The sequence below is a fragment of the Acanthochromis polyacanthus genome, chromosome 21 (assembly GCF_021347895.1).
Source record: "Acanthochromis polyacanthus isolate Apoly-LR-REF ecotype Palm Island chromosome 21, KAUST_Apoly_ChrSc, whole genome shotgun sequence".
NCBI classification, from domain to species: domain Eukaryota; kingdom Metazoa; phylum Chordata; class Actinopteri; family Pomacentridae; genus Acanthochromis; species Acanthochromis polyacanthus.
In genome coordinates, this window is record NC_067133.1 from 18,246,763 (window position 1) to 18,267,917 (window position 21,155).

The 21,155-nt window shown below is 40.3% G+C and overlaps 1 protein-coding gene across 2 annotated transcripts; it reads right to left on the reverse strand.

Annotated features, from left to right (window-relative positions):
• Positions 1 to 954: 954 nt before the first annotated feature.
• On the reverse strand, positions 955 to 18,532 carry LOC110960182 (hemicentin-1-like). Of its 2 annotated transcripts, XM_051941568.1 has the most exons (11): positions 18,186 to 18,532; positions 16,232 to 16,498; positions 15,837 to 16,157; positions 15,438 to 15,659; positions 9,999 to 10,226; positions 9,636 to 9,899; positions 6,814 to 7,080; positions 6,586 to 6,738; positions 6,026 to 6,244; positions 5,514 to 5,756; positions 955 to 2,237 (listed from the first exon to the last, which is right to left on the reverse strand). In XM_051941568.1, the coding sequence occupies exons 1-11, from the start codon at positions 18,241 to 18,243 to the stop codon at positions 2,035 to 2,037; spliced, it is 2,445 nt and encodes an 814-aa protein (XP_051797528.1). In that variant the 5' UTR covers positions 18,244 to 18,532; the 3' UTR covers positions 955 to 2,034. The 2 variants fall into 2 exon arrangements, with proteins under 2 accessions (XP_051797528.1, XP_051797529.1); XM_051941569.1 differs by lacking the exons at positions 9,636 to 9,899; positions 9,999 to 10,226; positions 15,438 to 15,659; ... (1 more) ...; positions 16,232 to 16,498; positions 18,186 to 18,532 and adding an exon at positions 7,728 to 9,599.
• Positions 18,533 to 21,155: the final 2,623 nt, after the last annotated feature.

Sequence of the window (21,155 nt, forward strand, 5' to 3'; positions counted from 1 at the left end):
GATGTTTTTTTTAAGTATGAATTAAAGGAATAGTTCCACATTTTCTGGGGGGTGGGGTGGGGTGGGGGGGACGCCCGATCAAACCTTTGTTTGCGGTGCTGCCGCTTGAATTTAACGTTGCATAAAGACTGGAAACACAGTTTACACGAACTGCACTTGAAAGTTATGGAATTTAAAACCAGTGAAAGATTTATGTTCAGTTTCCACACATAAAAAGTCTGGTAAATTAAGCATTGGCACTTTATTTTTTACTCCGAGTGAATTCGCTGTAAGTGCAATATTTCCGACAGCACCGGAAGGTGTCCAGCTCAAGGCTGAAGTTATAGCACCCTCCCGAGGAGCAGCACCAACAAGGGATTTTTGGGCACCTTTTGCCATGTGTGGAGCAAAGTAGACCTCAGAAAGCCCCCAAATTCTCAGGATTTCCAAAGTTTTATCCCAGAAAAATGAAACATGTCTACAAAATAGAGCAAACAGTTCTCCAAACTGCTAAAGTTAGAGAGCTCTGGCAACTTTTTGATTGATCATAAACACCTCCAAAATCTGCAGTATCATAAATGCTTTGATATTAGAGGTTTAGATCTCCTGTTATTCCAATCTTTAAAGAAGAACAAATACACGTTCCAAGTTTGTGCCTTGATGACTTAAAAAAAAGGATATTTAGCCACCTCCTGATACAAAGTACACATGCAATTATTATTATCATTAACTTAAATACACTCAGGCCTCAGTATTCTGGTCAAATTTCTTTTTGATTTCACTTTTTGCTCATGACAGTAACCAAAGACAACAACCATAATGAAGTATTTGTGTTCACATGTAAATTCAGGCACAATTTAAACCTGCATATTACACTTTCATTTCATAAAATGCTGGACTTCATTTTTGTTAACCATGCAGTGGTGTCATGTTTTAGCCATATTAGAGTGTATTTATATTTCAAACACACCAACCTGTTTGAAAAGCCATTTTTTTAATAATAAAATACTGTTTTACACCAGTGACAAATATTTACAGCAGTATTTACAGATGTGTTACAATGTCTTCATTTCCCTCATTTTGCAGGTGAATTCCACTCTTCCATCGTTTTGCAACATTTACACACCTGTGTGCAGTCCATTTACAATACTAAATTGTTCAGTCGTGACTGTTTTTTCATAAATAAATATAAAGATTTGCTCATACATAAAATATCACTCAGAATATACAGTTCAGATAGGCTATAATGCCTGCAGTCGTTCATACAAAAGCACACAAGTGTTGAAAAGGACAATTTGTCCCATAAGGCCTGAGCCTGACACAGTATGGCACTAAAGGGCCCAGGCACGGAGAAGGCTACAAACTCACAAAGAAGTGCAGAGTGACTTACAAAGTGTAGCGAGAGGACAGTGGGTTCAATAAATGGCATAAACAAGCAGGAGTGTCCACAGATTCTTCTGCTTCACACATTCCAAGATGCAAACTCAGAAGCTTCACCAGTTAGTATGAGAAATAAAATCATGGCAGTTTAAGGTTTACAATATCTTAAGTGCACGCTAAAATCTCGTTTGGTTTGGAACAGAACTACATACAGAGACCTGTCTTTAAGTACATTATAATGGGGCAGAATTTGATCAAAAAGTCAAACATTAGTGAAACAAAGAACATAAAAACAACAATAATAATCACATTAGATTCCCTTTGGGCTCATGAAAAACACAAAAACTCCATCTTTTGCAAGTCAGATTCCTTGCTCGTTCCTCCTGTCCAGTGAAAACTGGTAAAAATCCAGTAGTACATACACAACTGTACATCTCAAGTCAAGGTCGCTCCATTGCATAATGACTATATTACTCCTTAAAGGATGAAACACTGTTATATATGGAAAAACAGATGTGATAACTGCGTGTGTGACATACAGAGTAACAGAAGTGATTTGAAAAGCGTCCAGTGTCAGCATGCCCTCTGACCGCTATGTGGGCTTTAAAACACTGCAGATCAGGTGGCAGAGATGCAGCTCATTCAGAGTGGTCGGTTCTATCAACAGACGCACTGCTAAGACAGTTTGGTCATAGGCAGCGGCAGGTCCCAGCCGTTGTGAGCCACGTTCCCATCGTGAGTGCTGAGTTTGGGGTTTTTGAGACTGTAGCGCCGCATCTTGGTGTTCTTGTAGTAGATGGAGTAGATGAAGAGGAAGACGATGGAGATGGCCACTACGGTGACAGCCACAAATCCAGCGATGAGGGGTAGGTAGTCCTCTGGAATGAAATCAGCCAAACAGCGAACATATTAATGTTTAAACCTTCCAAGTAATCCCCATTAACTACAAGCAACTCTATTCCTGACATGCAATGAATCTTACTGCTCAGATTTGATTCCCATTTTCTATGAAAGACGTACATCACTGGATACACATGCACAAAAGACAATTATAGAGAGGTAGATAATCTACTTTTAGTAATCAACCTGTGTTACTGAATATAGGCCATATTTATTTGACTATAGAAACAACTGAAAACTATTTGCTGTGTAAAAAGAAGCAAAACATGTACTGAAAACTTACCCAGGCTTTTGCCCTCTGTCATTTTGTTTCTGATTTTATGCAAATAGTTTCATATCCACCAGAAAATTTTGCCACGATTTTGAAATAAATTCATATGATTGGACTGAACTCTAACATTTAATTTGCCCTGCCCTGGGTGTTTCATGTTTGTGTTGTTCTGTCTGCTGTAATATGCAGCAGTGGTCGACGTAAAGGTTTTCACGCCTTCTAAATGAGAGGTTATAGATTCCAATCACAGAGAAAAAACATGGGAGAGGGTTAGCTAAATATAATTTGAGGATGCTTAAACATATATTCAAAGTAAACATGCTGAGCAACAGAAACGTTGAATGAAAACTGCATTCTGAACATAGGGAGAAAAGAGTGTTTTTTTCTCCCCCAAAATACAGCATCGGTTATTTGTGAATTCCATTTGAGATGTTAGAAATAATCCTGAGATTTTGTTCCATGTTTACATAAATCATCACGTCCACAGATTTGTCAGCTGCACTTTCACACAGACCGGGTGAGGCAACGGAAATCCACAGGGGAGATCAATTTTCTTTGTAATGTGGTGTATTTAGAGACAGTATATGAAAGATAAATGCAGGTTTGAAAAGTGAAGGAGTTGTGTAAGCGACCTAACCTTGCATTCATCCAACATCCAGCAGGGGGCGACTCCTCTGGTTGCAAAGAGAAGTCCAATTGTATAAAAGTCTATGAGAAATGACCCCATTTCTCATTTTGTTTGTTACGTCTGTACGCATTTTCCTCATGAATTTATGGTCTCAATTGCTAGTTTCACGTCTGCTTCAATACATTATGAAGCTCTTTTATAAATGACGCTCCTATTAAGAGCAAATTTTATGATAAAGCAGAATGTGTTTTAAGGCGTAAATAAATTGTAACTGACAAGTTGCTACAATACGCCCGTCTGTCGCCCTCATGATGTCCAGATTCAACAAACCAGTCAAATTCCAAACTCAGCACTTCAATGGTGCAGTCTTCAGACTAATAGGGTGACAGCACTGTGGCTGCGTACATCTTTTATAAGTAGTCTAAAGGTGTATTATTATGCTGAAAGTAGCCATTTGAAGAATGTGGCTATGTAGAGGTACAGCAACAATACTCCGATAGAATGTAGCACTGAAACAATGAAAAACTGACACCTCAAAAAATGCATTTTTACCACGATTACACCAGCAGCCTGGACTGTCATGACAGTCGGTCAAGGCAAGTTGGGTGCATGGACTCCATCTGTGTGCCTCTGCAGAAAGCAATCATTTCAGGTTACATTTTCCACTCTTCAGCTGTCTAGTTTTAATGAGCTATGTAATTATGTTTGTGTTTTTTTATGTAAAGAGTAGAGCTGGTCCTTTGCTGTAGTAGCACATTAATCTTAAGGTTTGAAGTGTTGTGAATTCAGGGCTGCATTCCTGCTCAGAACAACTATTCTCCTTTCTCCTCCCTTATCCCGCTCTGTGGAACTGCTTCTCGGATGTTTGTTTTGTATTCATACCATTCTGAGTAAACTTTTGAAAATGTTGTGGTGACAACCCAAAAAGAGCAGCAGGAAATAGTCACACCACCCTATTGGGCACGAACAATCATGCTGCTGAAATCACATTTTCTCCCCATTCTGGTGTAAAAATTAACTCAGGCTCCTGGTCTGTCAATTCCCACAGCCATTTACCCTGTACAGGATCTCAGGAGGACTGGAGTCTACTCCAATCTTCTGCCACAGATCTGGTTTCTGTACAGAAGCCGGGGTTTGGACTTTAAATATTTAGCAAAGAAATCTATCACAAGTTTCTAGGATTGTGCTGTCCTAAAAGTGTTACATAAATAATGTTGACTTGACTGATGACTAGGGTTGGATATCGAAATTCGGTTCTAAGTAGGAACCGAATCAAAAACGGCGGGTACCTGGTACCCATAAAAAATATTTACTTTCGGTTCTGCTTTTCGGTTCTTGGACGGACTTATATGTGTGACGTAGTCACGTAAAGGAAAAAAAACAACAACACCGGAGAAACTTTGCTAACTATGGACCATGGGAAATGCTCTGAAGTGTGGCTTCATTTTGAAAGACAAAGAGATGAAAAAGGAAAGTGCAACATATGTCATAAGCTTATTAGCTGTAAGACAGGCTGCACGTCAAATTTGACGAAACATTTACGACTCCATGGCATCGAGCTGAAAGACTGTACAGTGTTCGATCTTCTGCGGACCGACACAGCCAGTGCTAATGTTGCTACAAGCAGCGTTAGCACCTTGCCAGCAGCCCCAAAAGAGACACCGTTCACGTTGGCGAAAAGGAGGCTGACAAAAGAGAAAGCTGAGGAGTGTCACCGCGCGGTAACCAAGTTTGTAGTGAAAGGACTACATCCTTTCTCGGTCGTCGAGTCTCCGTCATTCAGGTAAGTTAAATAATGTAACGTTGCATATTTCCATCCTAAATCCTGTGGCAAAAATACAGTATTTCGTCTTGTGTAGGCTTATATTTCCCTGCAAACGTCAATGACATGCAAACTATAAAACGGTTGAATTTGTATAGAATTAAATCAAGACGAATAAAATAAACACAATACAGACATTCTGTATTCATTTGAAATATTTTCAGCTCTTGTATTTGTGTATTTCTGCCACTGCGACACTGTATTACTGATTTCCTAACAACAAAACTGTGTGATTTGGGTTGGAAATGGACGAGGCCTAAGTCTGTAGAATCAAATAAAAAAATTGATACTAGAAAACTTGTATAATACAGTTTAGTATTCTAGCACATTTTATTTTTGTTTACAATTTTCCTAAAGGTAAAGGAATAAAGTTACTTTAGTTAAATAAACTATTGACCTTCTATTTTTTTTTACTATTTTGGAATCGCATTAAGGAATCGTTTGGCACCGGAATCGATAAGCAGAACCGGAATCGGAATCGGATTCAAAAAAATCCTAACGATACCCATCCCTACTGATGACTTACACATTACCTTTTAAAATCACTACAACCACATGCACTGTGGAATCAACATCGTTGGTAGCAGTGCAGTTGTAGAGGCCCGCCTCAGACACGGTGAGTTTGCCTTCAAGCTCATGAGGTGCCTTGTCTGAGCTGTAGAGCCACTGGATTGTTGGAGGCGGGTGACCGTCGGCTTCACAAACAAGCTCCTCAGGATAACCTCTGAACACTGGGATTGTCTTTGGCAGCTTTGTGGTATTAATGGTGGGCTTATCTGTCGATACAGAGAAGAAAATCAGAGTCGTGTGAGGACATAAAACTATTTGAAGACTGATGTTTAGAGAAACTAAACTTGTGGTGATAGGGTAGCTGGTGTGGAGTTCGCAATTCATGGTAACATCTTAGTGCTACTGAAAGAAAAATGACAAGCTCATGTGTGCTATTTATTGGAAATGTGAATATTTGCTCACTGGAATAATGTCATACAACAATCTCAGTGTCTTTTCTGTGACTACTAAGCAGCAAATGTAAATGTGATCTCACAGAAGACAGTGATGCTGAGAGGACTGGACATCATGTTTGGAGGAGGATCTGGTCCCCCAGGTCCCAGGTCCAACTGAGCCTCACATCTGAAATCTGCTCCGCTGTGATTCCGGTTCAGAGTGATGCTAACGGTAAAAGACACATTTACCGGGGATCTGATCATACTGATGTTGCAGTTGGTGTCATTGTCAGTCCAACAGCGAGTCATTTGCATTGGGCCTGATGGACAAAAAAAAGAAGAGATAAAGACAAAAAGTTCACATCATACACTCATTTCCATTTTCCCAATCAGCTGTAGAGATAGTAACAGTGAAGCAGGACTCCTGTGGGCTGCGAATCAAACAACACTCAATGTATTTGTTGTCCTTATGAAGATCAAGAAAATAATTTTGTGGTTTCTAATATTAGCAACATAAGCTAACTGAAAGAAATATGGCATTGCTATGCTGGACCAACTGAGGATTATTAATATTTGCCTTTGTCCTGCAGGTTTGAGTAGCATTGGACGATTTCATGGGTCTCATAGAAAAATAATAACACATACATAAAGGTAACCCCACCTGTTTTAAGGGTTTCATTCCCTCTGTACCAGTGTATCCTGAGGTTTTGTGCAGGAGCAACATTGATAACGTCACACTGCAGCTGGAGCTCCCCGTTCTCCACCACTGAGCTGGAATTATCCAAATGTTGGATTCTAACACTGTCTGGTGTTTCTACAGAAGCAAAATTAAAGTTATAAAATGTAAAGTATAGGATGGTAAAAGTAGAACACTTGTAAGAATACTTACTGTAAAGAATGAAGTTTAAGGTTTTGTGGCATGTTTCAATTCCCTGAAAATTTGCGTAACACACAGGACGCTCATTCCAGTCTTTGTGGGTGTCAACAAACCAAACTGTGTTATCAGTTCCTTTTCCCTGCAGACCCTGCCAGAATATTTTATCAACATTTGGGACGCTGTCAGATGTCGGCGTGCACGTTGCATTCTGGGTTTCGCTTTTGTATTGCATCACCATCGTGTCTGGAGTTATTCTGATAGGGCATTCCAGCTTGGCACCTGTGGAACGTAGGGTGGGGAACGAGAAACGTTATTCCAGTACAGTGCATTATAGTAACACAAATTTTCCATGTTTGGAGTACTAATGAAGTCATGTTGAAAGGCCAAAGTTCTGAAGAACAAAAGCTGTGTCTCTGGAGGCAACAGGAAAATGTTCAGGAAGGATATACCCCTCCCTTTGAGAAGTCTGCACTTGCTGCCCACCATTCTTTGTATTGGAATTTACTGCAATATCTACATTTTAGTTTGAATGTGTCACATTCCTTCCTGGAAAATCCTCTTGTTGCAATCAATAATGTGCTCCTAACTGACACAGACACTGTTTAATCCTACAACTAGGTATAACAGTCATAGGGTGTGGGGGGAAGCTTTAAACATTAGAGTGCCTATTAAAAGGTCCACAGATAAAAACCACAACAGCAATGCGACAGATTTTCCACTTGCATTTATCCATTCAGTTATCATTACTTCCCATTCCAAGTCTATCTAACATGAGTAAGTCCCATCATATTCAGAATTTCCAGGATCCTCAACTTTTTTTAGCACTACTGTGTCGTTTTAAGTTGGCAGGCAACATAAATAGGACTACATAACCAGAACTCGTTTCAGACACAAAACATGAAGTGTTGGCTCAAGTGACAACTTACTGTCTGTCCCGTTAGAAAGCGACAGCAACTCTAAAGTCAAAAAGACTGAAAGGAGACGAAGGGTGCTGGAATCCTCCATTGAAATAGGTTTTTAAAATCTCAGCGTTCTTTCCCCCCCAACAGCTGTCGCCCTTCTTCCGTTACAGTAAAGTCTCTCCTGCTTCCCCGGAGCAGCACAGTGCCAACCAAGCGGCCGCTGGTTGACTTTTTAGGGCGAAAGCTAAGCTAAGCTACACCGCTGTAGCCCAACTCCCCGCTCCGCATCACCGGAGAGGAAACCGGCCCTCCCCCCGACACAAACACACACACACACACACACACACACACACACACACACACTTAGACTAAATGTATCAGCTGTGCGACAAGTTCGAGTTTAATTTGTTGGGACCGTCACCACTGACTCAATGCTATTAAAAGGAGCAGAAAATGAAACGAAGAAACAGCAACGAACAGTGTATAAAGTGCATTTAAAGTCTAAAGTTTTACAGCAGTCAAAAAAAAGAAAAAAGGAGGGTTACCCATTAGTTGTATAACTGACCAGCAGTAAAAGGAGAAAAAAAGTATTAATGTCTATTTGAACCATTTTACAGTCTATGGTCTGAACTGCTCACTAGCTGACTTTATGCTAAGCTAACAATGTTATGCTACATGAACTAGCTTAAACTTTTTGCAACTCTAGGCTCAACATCCCAGCTGATTCAATATTTTTTTCATATCTTAAATTTAAATATCAATGGTAATTCAATGACGTTCCAACTTTCGTCCTAGACTCCGCAGTTGCAAACGAATTGGAAATAATCAGACTATTCAAAAAGAAAATGCCAAAAACATTGTTTCTATGTGTTACGATTTGCTCATGTTATTTTTTTTCGATAAATATGTACACAATCATCCCAGCTTTCCCGGGATCTTTCTGCATGGAGTTTGTTCTTCCTGTGCATGCGTGGGTTTTCTCCAGGCACTCTGGCTTCCTCCCACAGTCCAAAAATCGTATCTAACCACCAAGCCAATGTGCAGCCTCAATCCCAGACCATATTCTTTAAACTGGGCATATTGTTGCATGTAAAATCAGGCAACTATTAAAGTGCCTTTTAGTCAATGAGTAAATCCTTCAAAATTCATATCTGTATATCAAGATTACACATTGGTAAATTGCTTTCCATGAAAATAATGCCTTACTACTCCAGAGGTCCCATATATGTCCCTGTTCAGCAAGATAATCAAAGTCTCACATGTCCCCACAGTGAGTCTTTTTAGTATTTTTAGCTGAAAAACTGAAAAAAAGTTGATTAATTTCATCAGGACTGTATAAAACCTGTTTTTAGGCCTGTTCAACTCTAGCTGTGTTGCCAAAACTGCTTCTTTTCCTGTCCCCTTCAGGAAGAACACTGTCTGTCCAAAGCAGTACCTGTGTCTAATTTGGCTCATAAAGCTGGGAGGCTAACTCACTGTTACTGGGCTAGAAATAACAGAGGTAACCCTTTTCATATCTTAACAGCTTCCACTATACACCTCTAAGTATACAGCAACCACAAAACGCTAGAAAAATGGGTTTTCACCATATTGTGCATAGGTGCTTCCTCGAGGATGTGCAGATCTATGAAGTGCTCGCCTCTCTCTATGCCAAGCCCATCCCATTTGCTGTAGCTCCATTACACCAGCTCACCAATGCCACTGCTCAAACACTGTGAAATTACTCTAAGCTACACAATGGTAAGTTATAACTGAGTTAATACAAGTTAAATTTAAGCTGTAAGACTATTTGAAATTGAATCTGAGGAATTTAAAGGATGATACATTGTATATCGCAACGTAGAGTAGCGATATAAGAAGACAAGCTCTTCATTTTGTTTTATTTATCTGCTTGATTACACTGAAACAGTGTAGACAATTTACTGAACCTACCTTTAACATTGATTCGAACTGTTTTGGAGACATTTCCTCTGTCATTCCAGGCCTCACATGTGTAGGAGCCCATGTTGTACGCAGTAGCATTGTGGATGAGCAGACGGGACACTCCATCTTCGTCTTCCTCCACCACATTGGCCGCCTGGTAATAATTCCAGGAATATTTCGGTCGTGGGTTGCCCATGGAAGAGCACTTCAGCCACACAGAGGAACCAGCATGGACTTCGGAGTCCTCGAGTTCAACTATCGGTGATGGTGGATCTACAATTTAAACAGCACAGATAGGAAGAAAAAGCTAATACACCAATGTAATATCATACATCAGTCCTGCTACAAATCCAGCATGTGTTAAAGGCTTACATAGGACGGTGATATCCACTGTTACATTGACACTCGACAGAACGTTTGAAGTGGTGACAAAATACTGTCCTGCGTCGCTTCTTGTCAGTTTCTCTGGAAGCACAACCTCCTCACCATCTTTAAACCAGAGCGTCTCAGGTTTAGGAAAGCCCTCAACAATGCAGGTGAGGTTGTGAGGAGAATATTCTACTGCAGTGTAAGCGAGTGGACACGTCAACTCTGGTCCATCTGAAAGGAAAAACACAAAAACCCTCTCAGTGGAGTAACAATACATCACATATCCACTGGTGGGAGCTTATACAGAACAATTATTCCACTGCACTGTATTCAAGCAAAAGATTGGGATTTATTTTGAATGTTTTTTGTCCACTGTAAGCCAGAGCAAATATCTGACTTTTCCCTTTTTCATCACATATATGTTTATGTCACAGCTAGCATTACTGTTTTGCAGAGCATGATTTCAAATGTTAAACATATTGTCAGTTTGCACTTTTACACTTATTACACAAGCCACTTTTTGCTGATGTCATTTATTTATGGTGTAGTAATATTCTATTCATTTTTCATCCCTCATTCTTTATTGTACACTCAACAAAAATATAAATGCAACACTTTTGTTTTTGCTCCCATTTTTTATGAGATGAACTCAAAGATCTAAAACTTTTTCCACATACACAATATCACCATTTCTCTCAAATATTGTTCACAAATCTGTCTAAATCTGTGATAGTGAGCACTTCTCCATTGCTGAGATAATCCATCCCACCTCACAGGTGTTCCATATCAAGATGCTGATTAGACACCATGATTAGTGCACAGGTGTGCCTCAGACTGCCCACAATAAAAGGCCACTCTCAAAGGTGCAATTTTGTTTTATCGTCAATGGCTGTGTGAAGTTGCTGGATATTGGCGGGAACTGGTACACGCTGTCGTATACGCCGATCTAGAGCATCCCAAACATGCTTGTCACTACCCGATCCGTCCTGGAAACTTGATTTGTACTGCGCATGTGCGGAAAGTACGTCACTTCCTCTACTCGTATTTCAATGCATTTTATGGCTCTCACTACCCGATCCTTCCCTTCTGCAAGGACTGACAACACTGACTAGTGATGATGAACCAGACGACAAGCGTAAAAGTCCCAGAAGAGGATACGACAAAAACCAAAGAACACCAAAGGAGTCAGCAAGGGCCAAATTTAAAAAAAAAAATGAAGCAGTATCAGTGGAAAAGAAAACAGTTTGAGTATCCATTATAAGAAATACAGCTTGCAAACAAGGAAATAAGCTATTTTCAAGTCTACCAGAATCCATAATAAAAGATTGTGAGCCACAAAATGAGCCAAAAATAACCTAAAAGTTATGCTTCTGCTCTGCCAGTACAATTTGTGGATTTTTTTTTCATTACTACTTGATTACACATAGCAGATACAGTAGTAGTAACAATAATGGAAAACATAGATTTTTTTATGTATAGGATTACCAAGTTATTTTAGCTTTTCTTATGATATTTTCCTTGTTAAAACAGGGATATGTTGAGCATTAATGCCTGGTGTATCAAAAATGATACAAATTGAAACTCACATTTAAAAAATATTTGAAAAAAAAGTTTATTCAGACCTCCAATTTCAAAAAATATTATTTTCTGTCAATTACTTAATGATTCAAGAATTATAGGGTTAAGCTAGTAGTAGGAACCTTTAGTAGTGAAACTGGGCGCCATCCTATTCACTCTACGGCGATCTGCTTCTGTCGGAGGAAGCACTCCGTTAAGGAGAAAAGTTTGTAGCTGCTTGTAAACTGTAGCATCCATGTCACTTTCCATTTTATATACACACATATATATATATATGTGTGTGTGTGTGTGTGTGTGTGTGTGTGTGTGTGTATATATATATACTGTAAATATATATATATATATATGTTCCAAAAGAGTGAACTCGCTGGTGGTGCTAAAGCTGTCGAGCAAGAGTCGAAGCTGTCGCAAATAGCTAGGGGCTGAGGCAAAGAATTGCTGAGCTGTTCCAAAGTGAAACGACAACAAAACCTTATATTATTCATTACTGGAACTCTTTTATTAATAATATCTCTTGGTCTCAGGTTTGGCTTTTACCTCACAAATTCATGTTAACAAACAAAGTTAGGGAAATTTCTTTCAAAATCTTGCATAAAATCTATCCTGTAAAACATTACATGACTAAGTTCAAAAGTGATATAGATGTAAGATGTTCTTTTTGCTCTGAACAGCCAGAAACAGTACCATATTTTTTTCTGGTATTGTAGTTACAGCAGAAAAATGTGGAAGGAAATTTCAAAGTTCTGTATAGAAAAACTAAATCTGCAAATTGATTTGCTCTACAGACACATTATTTTCGGCGTTTACGCACAGGATGGATATGAAAAAGACAAAGCCTTTATCATCAATCTCATATTAATATTAGTAAAATTTTATATTCATAAAGCAAAATTCAGTAATCAAAAGCCAAATTATCTTGTATTCCATAAAGAATTTGAATATTATTTAAAGTCAATAACCCCATCTGATAACCAGAAAGCAATAAAAACTTAACATTTGTAAAAAATTTAATTTGCTATAATTGTTTAAATTTGCTCAGCTGTTTTTGTTTTTGTTTGTTTTTTTGGTTTGTTTTCCTTTCTTTTTTCTTATTTTCTTTTTTCCTTCAAAGTGATTTTTGTTAACTCTGTCACTGTATGTTTCAATATCATGTGTTGGATATTGGATGTTACCTGTGACTTTTGGAAATAAAATAAAAAAAAAGAATTGCTGAGCTGTCTGTCGCAAATCGCTAGAGGCTGAGGCAAAGAATTGCTGAGCTATCGCAAAGATGACTGGTAGCGGAAGTGACGTACTTTCCGCACATGCGCAGTACATATCAGGCTTCTGGGACGGATCGGGTAGTGACAATGCTCAATGGGTGACATGTCCGCTGAGTATGCTGGCCATGCAAGAACTGGGACGTTTTCAGCTTCCAAGAATTGTGTACAGATCCTTGCAACATGGGGCCGTGCATTATCCTGCTGCAACATGAGGTGATGTTCTTGGATGTATGGCACAACAATGGGCCTCAGGATCTCATCACGGTATCTCTGTGCATTCAAAATGCCACCAATAAAATGCACCTGTGCTCTTTGTCCACAACAGACGTCTGCCCATACCATAACCCCACCGCCACCATGGGCCACTCCATCCACAACATTGACATCAGAAAACCGCTCACCCACACAACGCCACACACGCTGTCTGCCATCTGCCCTGAACAGTGTCCGGGAATAGAACACCTCTCCAATGTGCCAGACGCCATCGAATGTGAGCATTTGCCCACTCAAGTCGGTTACGAGGACGAACTGGAGTCAGGTCGAGACCCCGATGAGGACGACGAGCATGCAGATGAGCTTCACTGAGACGGTTTCTGACAGTTTGTGCAGAAATTCTTTGGTTATGCAAACCGATTGTTTCAGCAGCTGTCCGAGTGGCTGGTCTCAGACCATCTTGGAGGTGAACATGCTGGATGTGGGGGTCCTGGGCTGGTGTGGTTACATGTGGTCTGCAGTTGTGAGGCTGGTTGGATGTACTGCCAAATTCTCTGAAATGCCTTTGGAGACGGCTTATGGTAGAGAAATTAACATTCAATACATGAGCAACAGCTCTGGTAGACATTCCTGCTGTCAGCATCCCAATTACATGCTCCCTCAAATCTTGCCACATCTGTGGCATTGTGCTGTGTGATAAAACTGCACCTTTGAGAGTGGCCTTTTATTGTGGGCAGTCTGAGGCACACCTGTGCACTAATCATGGTGTCTAATCAGCATCTTGATATGGCACACCTGTGAGGTGGGATGGATTATCTCAGTAAAGGAGAAGTGCTCACTATCACAGATTTAGACAGATTTGTGAACAATATTTGAGAGAAATGGTGATATTGTGTATGTGGAAAAAGTTTTAGATCTTTGAGTTCATCTCATAAAAAATGGGAGCAAAAACAAAAGTGTTGCGTTTATATTTTTGTTGAGTGTATATATAACTGTTATTCTAATTATTATCTTTACTGTACATATGGTTAGTGCTGCTCTGAAAGATTTTTGCCGCTGTAACACGGGAAATTTCCCCTGACGTGGGGAGTGATAAAGGATTATTTTATCTTATCTTAAAATAAAATACATTTTTAGCTATCTTTTGCTGACATTGTCTGTGCATTTTCACTAAAGTATAATTTTGTCAGGGCCTCCTCCTCATCCCCGTTCCCACCTGGCATCCTATTACCTTTTTCCCATCTTTCTCCCTCCTTTCTCTCCCTTTCCTCTCTCTCCCTTCTCTCCCTCTCCAGCTCGGCACCAAGTGGAGAGCAGCCTCACAGCTGCCTCCACTTCGTAATTACTCCCGCTCCAGTCTCCGGGCAGCTGTGGCTCATCGCGCTGATTACACACGCCTGCAATAAAGGACCAGTTCATCCTCCCACACTCCACCAGATTGTCAGACTTACCTACCCAGTCAGTCGCTCTCTAGCCAGTCTAGTTTTCGCTACGTTTGTGTGAAATCACTAATTCTGTTTACCCTCGTCTCCAGAAGACCCAGCTGCCCGGATCCCCTCCCGCCTTGCCTGTCTCCTCATTCCCCGTCTTGGACCCCAGCCGGCACCATGTCCCTCCTGGTTCCCCCTCCGTGGTTCCCCTCCTGCCCTCCCGGATCAATCTGCCGCCTCCGAGCTCCATCCGCCGCTCCTGCGTGCCCGGACCACCAGCGCACGTCTTCCTCCCTACTTGGCGGCTCTCCACCCTTGGGTCCCTCTCCACCTGCCGACCTCCGTCCGCCAGGTGTCCTCCCGCTCTCCATCCGCCACACTCTGCTCCCCCAGAACCGCCAACAACCGCTGGTCCCCGGCTCCGGAGCTCCCGACCCGGCTCATTCCTCCACCTCCCTCTGGACTTACTCCTGGCCCCCCACCTCATCTCCACCCCAACCAGTCCCTCCAATAAACCTTGTCAAAACCTTTTCCTGCCTCGGTAGCGTGGTTCTCTGCTCGGGTTCAGTCCAAGAATCGTGACAAATTTTAAGTATTAGGTATTGCATTACAGCTGGTTAATTTTTTATTTTTTTAGTCTTTCAATTTGTACTTGTTTTTTTTAGATTTGTAGAAAGACACAAATACATATTGGATTTAAATTTTACTTTTGGGTTATTCCAATAATTTAACAAAAAATTATGATACAGAAGTCAACTGCTGATATTTTCTGGCCCTTGTGCAGTTGCATGTCACAAAACATAGAATTTCATGACATTTTATCGATATTCATATTTTATGCTATAAATATCTCAGACAAATCAGAATGGTTGAGCAGAAATTGTTCTAAAAATCTGATGATTCGAGATGGAATGACCTTTCTGTTTGGTAATGTCATAAACACTGAATGTGACACTTACATAACACAAGGACCGGGATTGTCTTTTCGACAGTGGATAAGCCCTGAGCTTCAAGTGTGTACATCCCAGCATTTTTCCTTGTCAGAGGGACAGTAAGGTTCACAGGCTTGCCATCTTTCAGCCATCTGACGTGAGGGGTGGGGTTTCCTGTCACTATGCAAATCTCCTCCAAAGTTTGCTCTTCCAGTATGTCAGTGGCAGAGCACAGTATATCTGGTCCATCTGAACAGAAGCAGAAACAATAATTGAAATGATCTCACTTTGATCTGAAATGAAAGCAAAAGAGGCATGAAAAGTGACTTTTACATATGTGTGGTTTGAAAGAGCACAGTCGAACTTTTATGGTGTAAAGAAATAGTGAATGGAAAGGATTGGTAAAATGAGCAATGATATACATACAGACAACCGTAATGTTGTACTCTTGTGTGGATACGTTAAGTTGTGGCCCATCTGGACTCAGATCCATATATGCTTCACATCTCAATGAGGCACTGTTGTCTTGTCTAGTTGGTATAAACTTCAGGTCGGATGTCTGATTTACTGGTTGCTTAGCAGGATTGTCAAAAGTGTCTGTTTGGATGATTGCGCCTCCTTTGTACCACCTTACAGTGAGGTTTTGGACTGGTGCTACATTGGGGATGTGACATGTAAATTTATATTCTTTCTCTACTTCCATCTCACTGCTGGGGTCACCGCTGATGTAAATTGTTTCTGGAAATGCTGGAGAAAAGGAAAACGTTATCAGACACGGTCATGGCACCATTCTTGTCAGTGCAAAGCAAGCAAAGACTCACTGTAAATTATAAGGTGTAAGTGCTTGATGCATTGGCCAGATGATTCTGAGCTGAAGAAGCAAAAGGGGGAGATGGTCCATTCTGTAAGACGCTCCACAGTCCAGGGCAAAAGGTTGACAACCTCCAAACCTGTGCCTCCTTGTGAAGCCTCCCAGCCTAATCCGTAAAACTGGATCTCCGGTGTGCTGCAGTTAACCAAGACTGGGTCTCCATATTTCACTACAACGCCGGTGGGGCTCAACTCAATGGGACAGGAGGCACGGACACCTGCAGCATTGGAGTGCATATTGGTAATGTTAAAGAGAAACATCTCCGTGTAATGTTTAATTTTTGTGAACTGTCAGTTGTCTAAAAGGGGATGGTACAGACAGATGACACAATAAAGCAAAACCCTTAACCTTTAACTTGTGAGAGGACTGAGTGTCTCTGTTATGACGTTCGAGGCATTTTGTTGGCTTGATTAATCATTTCGATCCGGACGGGAGTGGTCTTTTACAGGAAAACAATGCTTCATTTCCAGAGGGCACTAGGGGTCACTGAATGGAATGATGATGACATTATGGCATTCACAGTCTCTGATCTCTGAATAGTGTTTGTCCCTCTATTAAAGCTCCAGAGAGTTCTAGAGTCAGTACCAAAGCACACTAGGGCTGCTGTGTGGACTGGTGATTGTCCAACAACTTAGCAAGGCACTTCATGTCAGTTTTTCCTTTAATTTGTCATCCATATATTCACATATTCACCAACTGCCTTCCATGTGGAATGATGCACGTAAAAGCCTCTTGAAAGGTGGTTTTCTGATAAAACGTTCGACAAATTCTGATTCAATCTTGCAAGAAAGCATAATTTCTTACTTTCACCAGATAAGGAATTCCATATCAAGCCTTCATCACCAAAATAAAAGCTGCATCACTGAGCTGACAAGAGCCCTCAAAGCATTTTGTCTATTCTGAAATTCCACACAAGATCATGCATGTGGACAAAATATCAAACAGTGCGCTAAAATAAAAAACATGTTGTTATCTTGCTGTCAGAGATAGAACAGTGTTGTTTTAGCAGCTCTGTCCAAATAAATAAAGATGAATGCAAGTGGTTCAAGGTCAGATAATGCCCATGGCTTCACAGCTTTCACTTTTTATTTTGGACAACACGCGTGCATAAAAAGTCAAGTGTGGTCAGGAAAGAATAAACAATGACTGCTGACAAAGCATCTATTGAGGTAAAAAGGTCACGGAAAGTGATAAGAGATGGGAATAAGTCACTCATTTGAAGGAGTATTGCCACAAAACGCTTCTCTCACTATTACTATCACAGCTTTTCCTTATTAACAGGAACAGTGAACAATTTGGCAGCACATCTTTAATAGAATTTGTGATATGTTTGACTTTTCATAATCTACTGCTTCCAAAGAATCCCCATGACATAATTAGACACAAGAGCAGACACTTGATATGGGGATGTAAGAAACAATGTGATCAAATGAATCATACACTTAATGGAGTTTTGCAATTGCAGACAGCAGTCTTGTCTATGTGGCTTCACCTACACATTCCCCTAAACGTTCTCAATCGATTGCTTAAAAAAGTTACAAAATGAATGTTCTTCATAAGAGCTAATACCACAGATGCAGATGTCAAGTTTAGATCATAATTAATTCATTCTCTTAATATTTAATGTAAAATGAACCATCATTTTTTTTCTTTCCTGTATAATGATCTGAGCCTCTCTCTTCACACATTATACTACTCCCCTTGGATTTTACCTGCCATTGTTACTGCTAACACCAATAAACATCTTGGATTAAACCGCATCTTCACATTTCTGTTTATTCCCATATAGAGCTCTTTTTATATAATGAAAGCATGCCATCTGTGGGAAGTATGTGACATGACAAAAATACATAAATACAAGCCTGCACATCATCATTTCAGCAGTGAAAGTGAGATCAGCCTACCTGTCACAATGAGAACGAGCCCCGCGAAGAGTTGAACAAACAATGTACTCTTACTCATTGGATTTGTTTACTCATTTGGTTTGAACAATGTCCCTTCTGTCGTTTATTCCAGCCCCTGCTCAGCTTCACTTCTGGCGCTACGCAGCCTCGAGCCGCCGTAAATCAGTGAAGTACATGCAGAGGAGAGAGAAAGAGAGAGAAAGAAATACAGCCCCCTCCTCTCTCGCTCACTCTTTTTTTTTCTCTCTGTCTCACATGCATTTTCTCTGGACACTCGGTGATTTGTGTGTGTGTGGGATATTTCTGTTATTCATGAGTCAGGCGATGTTACATAGTCTGGTGCTTCTGCCATTCTAAGATCCTGTAGCACATTTATTGATTTTCATACATGATTGCAGATTTATTTGATCCAGTGTGCTGTAGCTGACAGATTAGGTCCTATTTTTTGGCCATTTTACATTTTGTCAGTCTTTTTTGCCCTGACATGAAACATTATAATTCCACATTTGAAAAAAACAGACTGTGTTCGGAATAAAGCACAGTTCTGAGTTACAATGACGTCTTTATGAATGCAGACGCTCACAGTTCTTATTCTATTGGATCTGAGTGCAGCTTTCGAAACAGTAGATCATAAAATACTCTTAAACAGGCTCAAGAAGTGGGTCGGCCTTTGTGCTTTTAACTGATTTTCATCATAGTTAACAGAGTAGTCGAAGTCACAGTGGACAATTTTTCATCTTCATCTGCCCTCATGTCCTGTGGAGTCCCTCAGGGGTGAGTCCTTGCACCCGTTTTATTCAGTCTCTATCTCTGTCTCTGTCTCCCACCATTGCTATGCCAATGACTGCCAGGTAAACATAACATTTACTGACTATCTACACTCTCTGCAATACTGCCTTACTGCAATCAAGGACTGGATGGCAGCTAACGTCCTTCAGCTAAACACAGACAAAGCTGAATTCTTGACTACTAGCCCCGAACACATTTCCCGCAATATCATCCCCAACCTCAGACCACTTTTAACCAACGAAGACATTGTCAATTACAATTGCAACTTTAACCAACACATTGAGACTTTAGTCCAATCAGGCCACATACAGCTTAGAGGACTATTGTCACCTGCCTCAGGAACTCAACAATCACCTGGCTACAGGTGTTTCAAAACTCGACAACAAGACTACTTACAATCACAAACAATAACTGGCACAATTACACTGACTCCCCATACAATATAGAATTCAGTTTAAGATACTGTTTTGATTCTCTACACAGTCTGGCCCCACTCTATATGTCAGAACTTACTAATATACAGTACTAGTATAAAGTACCTGTCCAGACAAGCATTTATATAACTTTTTTTTCCCCCTTTTAAGGTCTTTTTAAGATTGCAATGTTTTTTTAACTGATGTTTTATTTCTTTTATTGTTTTATTAAATGTTTTGTGTCTTTTAATGCTTTGTGAAGCACTTTGTAAAGCCAGTTTTGAAAGGTGCCGTAAAATTAAAGATGCATAAACAGATTTCACTGCCTAAAAATATAGTATATACTTTAAGTCATAATGTACACACTGACATCTTGAGCAAGCATAAGAATAAACACATACTTAAATTAAATAATCCACGTCAAAAAAACTGTGATGACTGTGACAACATCATACTCCTTTTCTAAATTAGTCAAACAGTGGAAAATGTTTCGTACGCATGCTGCAAGTCTTCATTATGCCCACACATCTTAAGGTCACCAGCACATAGATTCACACCCACACAGCACCAGCTCGTCTTTCATTTTTTCATATTTTAAACAGTGTTTTAATCCCAAAGTAGGCTGTTTTTGTTATTTCTTTATGTAAGAGTAAAACAGAAATGATCCATTATCATTCAAATATCAATAATTGGAATATTTATAAAGAACATATTTTGTTGTGTTATACTTCCAGGAAGAAGGAAATGTGCACCCTGGAGTTTCCACATTACTAGTCACATCCTGTTTTTTAGCTGTTCTGAAGTCAGGAGTCTGGGATATTCCGGGATATGTACAAAGTTTTCTTGAGAAGAGGATAAATTTGAATTTACATGCTGATGGAAGAGATGTTGGAATGCCAATGATGAGTAACATGATGCTCTCGAATTCTTGGGAGGCCTATCTCCGACAATGAATAACAGATCTTAAGGCAAAGACAGACTCTGTAGGAGTGTACAAAGGCAAGTAGTGTAATCACATCCTCCCTGAGCTTTTGTGACCCGCAGAAATGATTAATAGAAACCAGATTTTGGAGTTAAAATAGTGAGAGCGAGAGTACTGAGAATAAGCAGATGCACACAGCAAGTTGTCTTTAATCCAGTGGGGGTCAGAAGTGATTTGAGCAGTCCATCAGGTGGGAGCAGAAGGAGGGATGGAAGAAGATATGCAGCGAGGGAGGCTCTGGAAGACAAACAGGATCCTTCAGTTAAGAAAACAAGCATTGAGATTCCAGTCATGTAGCTGAAACACTCTCTATTCACAAAAAAAGAAAAAAGGGAGTTACATGCACTATTCTCCTCTCTCACTCCGGGAGGTTTTTATGCAGCAGCTATTAAAATTTCAGTCAACTGTTACTGGTCACATGCCAATAGTGAGCTTTAATCTCCTGACAAGAGGTCTGTGTTTCCCAGCAACAATGTCAGAGGAATTGAAAACAAAACAAAGTGTTGCCAAACAGAACAAAGCATGTTGGACCACTCTGAATTTTATCAAGCCGACAGTGAGATCGCTATCAGCGTACGGTAAACCGTCGGTACCTCCCATTCATGTCTAAAGACGCACAAAGAATAACCTCAGAGAGCCTCACCGGCTGACACTGAAGGCTTTCCAGCTCATTTGGATTAAGTGTGCTCAGACGCTTACCCAAGAATCACAGAGTAATTAATGGTGTGAAAAATGGCAGCGCTGGTGCCGAATTTCTTTTTCTTTTTTCACAGTAAAAGGTTTCTT